The sequence below is a fragment of the Salvia hispanica genome, chromosome 2 (genome assembly GCF_029641045.1).
Source record: "Salvia hispanica isolate PSC_SH4W2 chromosome 2, Shi_PSC_v1, whole genome shotgun sequence".
In the NCBI taxonomy this organism is placed as follows: domain Eukaryota; kingdom Viridiplantae; phylum Streptophyta; class Magnoliopsida; order Lamiales; family Lamiaceae; genus Salvia; species Salvia hispanica.
The window spans coordinates 31,354,486-31,359,888 of record NC_142693.1 but is presented as its reverse complement, the minus strand read 5'-3'; the positions used below and the strand labels follow the sequence as shown (position 1 = coordinate 31,359,888).

Sequence of the window (5,403 nt, the reverse complement as noted above, 5' to 3'; positions counted from 1 at the left end):
CAGCCTCAAATATGTAACTATTACTTAATAATTGGCATTAGATCTTTAAATAAAGATCATGATCATTCAGTTCTAGGTATCAATACAGTGAATATAAAATGTCATCATCAATTATTCGCTATGCCATGTCATAGAGAAATTAATCCAGTCAACGAACAGTCACAATTCGAAATCACAATTACGTCACAAAAATATCAAATAACCAAAATTACTCGCCAATTAATTCACGGACTCCTCGGATTAAAAGCATTAAATGCTAAAATCTAGGGTTCAAAAAGTGGGGCATTACAGCACCACAATTGGCCTCTGATCTGCGTCAACAAGCTGTTGTTCCGAGCTCAATAAAGGAGTGGGAACAAATATGCATGAATGTGTAGAGAGAATGGATATTCAGGTCCATGTTGATGAGCACAAGGCTGCATCGGAGACAACAAAGCAGGACCTTGAAGTAGGAATGGAAAAGAGGAGAAGGTTGTTTGAGGATGAGCTTAGATTAGAATCTGGAGAATTGGTTCAGAAAGGAGGTGCTAAACTAAGTGCATTTGTTGGAGATCGAAGTTGCATATGTCCTTCTAAAAGATTTGATGAAAGTTGCAAGTATGACACAACGATCAACATCGCTCGACGATGATGCACGGTTGATCCCTCCACGCATTAACACATCTTGTTTAAGCATTCTCGAATGCGTTGACATGCTCCCCATTGTAACCCTGGAATATCACGACCACAGTGCTGCTTCGAAGTCTGCCATGACTCGTATCCAACCCAGTCCTCCATTGGTAATTTTGGATGCAGATGATGAAGGGAGACACACAATTATTTGGCGTGTGTTTGATCTAGGTGGAGATACCTCGCCTAAGTTGTTGTTTTCGACTCTCATAGTAGTATCGTGCTTTCCACCTTGAGGACAAGGTGAATTTCAACCGTGGGGAGTTGATACGAGACCACATCTTCTATTTAGTGTTTTATTGATTTACGATATATATCGTTATAATTTCTTGTTCCTTAAGTTAGGATATTTAGCATTATAAATAGGAGCCTTCGTTATCTTTTAATTCATTCAATCAAGAAATACAATTATCCATACTTTATGTTCACGATTTTATTTCAATTATGTATCGTTATTGGTTTGATCGATGGGCAAAGCTCCCGCGACTACCTTTTACCCCTTCGCGATCGCAATCGCGACGCCACAATCTTGTTAAGGTAAAGTATCCCTTTAACAATTGTTAAGGGGCGAATTCCCTTAACAAGATATGGAAGATAAATTGGAGTTGCGAGGATACTTTGCCTCGTCGATCAGCCATAATCAAGAACAATTTTGCGTGAAAATAAAGAAATGATAAGAAAAAATATATTATTTCCACCGTGAAAATATATTATTTCGTGGAATGAATGAAGAGAATAATAATATCTCCTATTTATAATAGGAGTATTCTAACTTAAGGAATAAAAAATAGTCGTAACTTACTAAACAAGAAATAAATATGCTAGAAAGATATGATAATGCAATACCAAAATGGAACGTTTCTATTTTAAGAAAATAACCCAGAAAGAAAAGAGTTTCTCTTTCTTAGGAAAATGTAGATAATATATGATTTATAATCCAAATGGTAAATACTTGCTCACATAATTTATTTTATTCACAAGGTGCATTATCTTCCTTATCGGTTGGTAGACTATAAAAATATAGAGGTGAATTGGAAAAAGAATGACAAATTGGCGTTTTTTTGTGGAGAGAGGAGAGAACTCGGTTGTCTTGTGTGAATGATAAAATTATTTTTATTCTTTCATTCTTTTTAATAATAATTAAAGACATAATATATATATATATATATATATAGTCAAAAAAATCTTCTATAAATTAGAAAAATAAATCAAATTTTAACAATCATAAATAAAATAAGCAAAATAATAATTTGAAGATTATCAGCTCACTTACGTAATAAAGTTAAAGTCTAGGTACCTATCAATATATCTTTCTAAAGATTTAACCTATCAATATATCTTTTTAAAGATTATCAGCTCACTTATGTAATAATTTGCAACATTATATGTCAAGATTAAATATATATTGTGTTCGGTTCATGAGATTAAATCTCACAACTTAATTCTAGATGGATAATCATGTGATAATTAGTTATAGTTATCCCCTCCAACTAAAATACTGTCATAATTTAATCCTAGACGGATAATCATTTGATAACTAGTTTTAAGTCACCGCCCTATTTAAAATAATCTCAATACTTAATTAAAGATGGATTATCATATGATAATCAATCGTGAAAAACCAAACAACGCAATATACTACTATTTGATATCTTAAAATATATCTTTGTTAAACATATGTCTAAAAAAAAACAAAGCGAAGTGAGGTCTTAGTGTCTAACACAATAAAGCGAAGAAGAGAGAAGACTAATAATGGGAATATTGTCATGCGGAATCAACATAGTATCAAAACATAGAGGGCAACAAAATAATCTTTTTCAAAAACTCTCGTCCCTAAATCTCTCCCTCTTCTTTCTCCTCCTCCTCGGTCTCCCCAACACTCTCCCTATTCGGGTTCCATTCTTCCTCTAGAGTCTCCACCTCTTCGTCTTCTGCTTCAGCACTCACATGTGAAGGGGCCATCATGAGCATGTTCTCGATCTCCCTTCCCATTCTAGGAGGGGTCGAAGTACGGATCCCGAGCCTTGCTCTTTTGGGAGCGCGGGAGATATGCGGCTCCATGTCATAGCGATACTTCTGCAGGCGAGCTTGACCAGGTGGGAAGATCGGCGGAGGTGGGTAGCGTGGCGGTCCATCGCATGAAGCTGCTAACGCCGGAAGTAGCACTCCCATTAGGCCGCCCAAGTCTCCTCGCGGAGTGTACTCGGGCGGGCTATGCCACATGTATGGTTTTGCCGCTTTTGCGACCCATTGACTCCATGGGGGCGGTAGGGTGTGAATGAGCTTCACGATCCCTGAGTAGTGAGTGGCTCCCCCAAAAGCGTACGCGTCCATCCATAGGTCATAAAAGTTGGAGACATAAGTCAAGAGAAAGGTCCTCCCGTCCCACTTGTACCCCCGGTACTTCTCGACTGGGAATCTCTTGTTCCTTGCGTATCGGTTCCGCATCTGGGAAAATCGCTGGTTGGCCATCTACATAAAAGGGAATCTCATCGTCAACTCAAGGATAGAAGAAACAAAGAGGATATATGGCTCAAAATCAAAAGGAAGCTGGTAGTACGATGCATGCAAAGATGGATTTATGTACAAAACCAAAATACGGCATGATAAACATATTCGCATTTCATTTCATGGAAGACCTCTTTGATTGTTGTGTAATCAGTCACATGCGCATCCACCATTCACATTCCAATTATAGACTTTTGTATCTATTCTGGTCATTATTATATTCTAAACAAAGTTATTAAAAAGTAAAAATAAGTAAATACACAGTCAGCAACTGTTTTCCCACCTAAACAGTGTATCAGTGGCATTTCTGTGAATATCAACACAAATGCCACTTTATATATTGATAGATTGACCCAAATAATTAAACAGGATCAATTAGGATAGTTGTACTTAAAAAGAAAAAGAAAAAGGAAAATTGAAGAAATATACTCCCATTCCAGCCTACACGTTTCGCTCCATTTAGAAAAAACACGTACTGCATACTCCCTTCACAATATACACCAATTCAAAGAGTACTCCTTATTAAAACTAAATCCAATTGGTATGAGGAATAAATAAAAGAAATACCCCCAACTTTACTTTTAGTCAAACACAAATATATTACTATTAAAGTAATAAACCATTTGACTATTACTCCATCCTCCACATATGCGTACTCCCTAGTCCCTACTCTCCACCAAAAAATGAACAGATCCAACAAAAATGGAGTTCCAAAACCCATCAGACTCAGTGTCGGATCCAGAAATTTTCGTTTAGGGGTGCATCAAACAATTATAGTTTTTTAATTCTTAAAAACACGAAGATGTGCATCAGAAGAAAATCGAAAAGATAAAAACAAAGAGAATTAAAATCCTTTTGAATATTTAAAAAATATATATAATGATAAAGATATAAGAAAATGGGTCAATTTTATTTTAGAAATAGGAAATGAATATGTGTGTCAATTGGATTGGTTTTAAATGCAATAGAAAAATCTAAAAAGAAAAAAAATATATGTATAAAATACATGAGTTGGAAAAACAGAAAAATAAAGATAGGTGCATTAAATAAGTTTCTATTTTCGAATACATTTTTGAATATTAAAAAAAAGAGAGAAAAGTATTGATATTACAGCTGCCCCTTTGTTCCAATGGATCCGTTTCCACCCCCGAAACAACCCCGCAGATAAGTTATAACTTTCGATCTTTAAAAGTTTGTTCATTTACTCGTTTTGCTTTGATTTCCCGATTATTAGATGAGTTTCAGATTGGGGAAAACGGCAGTGTACGATGCATGGAATGCGACAGTGTGTAGGAGAAGTGTATACCTCCGAGAGAACAGCTTTGTAAACTTGGTGAGTAGAGATGTGTGGGGGTTTTGGATGAATGGCCTCTGCTCTCACACACGTTTCTGTCACGGAAGGAAATTGTATGTTGAAAAGGAACTTGGAAAAAATCATCAATAATCTGTCGTTAGGGATTACCTTCCAAACAAGAATGAGAACGGCGAAAGGATGACGATGGGGCTGCTTCCGACCTCCCGACCTCTGTTGAGAAATTTCATTAGTAGGGAAGTGTGTAGTTTAGGAATTAGAACAATAAGGATAGAGAAGGCAGATTCGTTGAATTACCGCAGTCGTGTCAAAGGGGAAGGGGTCGGACTTAGTTCTTCTCAGCTACTCCCTTCTCTTCTTTCTGCAATCAAAGTTCCACAAGGATGAACACATAGGAGAAGGGGTTAGATGACAGATTGAAAAGGGATAGAAATTACCTCTGGTTAGAGTGGAAACTGGAAAGCAATGGACGATGGAGGATGCAGTGAGGCTATATGTGTGATACATACACAGACATGCAGTGCGCTGTTGCCAAACATTTAATACACACCCTCACTCTCTATACCAACTAATAATAGCTTCTACATCTGCAGCCGTGGTTTATTAAAAACAATATTTGGATTTAGCCAAAAATAACATAGATAAAGTAATGAGTTTATATTTTTATTATTTAGTTTTCCTTTTTTTACTCTTACTCTACTACTCCTCCCTCCGTTCCATAGTAATAGAGTCATTTTGCCATTATAGTACGTTCCATAGTAATAGAGCCATTTCCCTTTTTAGTAAAAGTCAACACTTTTTTCCACACCTACTTTACTCTCTCTTACTTTATTCTCTATTCATCTCTCTACCTTTTTCATTTTCCACTTTACTCTCCCTTTACTTAACTCACTTAAAACAATTCTTCTTAATCT

The 5,403-nt window shown here is 36.2% G+C and overlaps 1 protein-coding gene across 1 annotated transcript; it reads right to left on the bottom strand.

Annotated features, from left to right (window-relative positions):
* Nucleotides 1-2,502: 2,502 nt before the first annotated feature.
* LOC125192489 (uncharacterized) lies at nt 2,503-4,562 on the bottom strand. Its single transcript, XM_048090086.2, has 2 exons — nt 4,484-4,562; nt 2,503-3,141 (listed from the first exon to the last, which is right to left on the bottom strand). Exon 2 carries the CDS (start codon nt 3,139-3,141, stop codon nt 2,503-2,505), a length of 639 nt encoding a protein of 212 aa, XP_047946043.1. The 5' UTR covers nt 4,484-4,562.
* Nucleotides 4,563-5,403: the final 841 nt, after the last annotated feature.

What these genes read in the sequence shown, in the direction of transcription:
- LOC125192489 (XM_048090086.2), bottom strand. Translation starts at nt 3,141, where the DNA reads ATGGCCAACCAGCGATTTTCCCAGATGCGGAACCGATACGCAAGGAAC.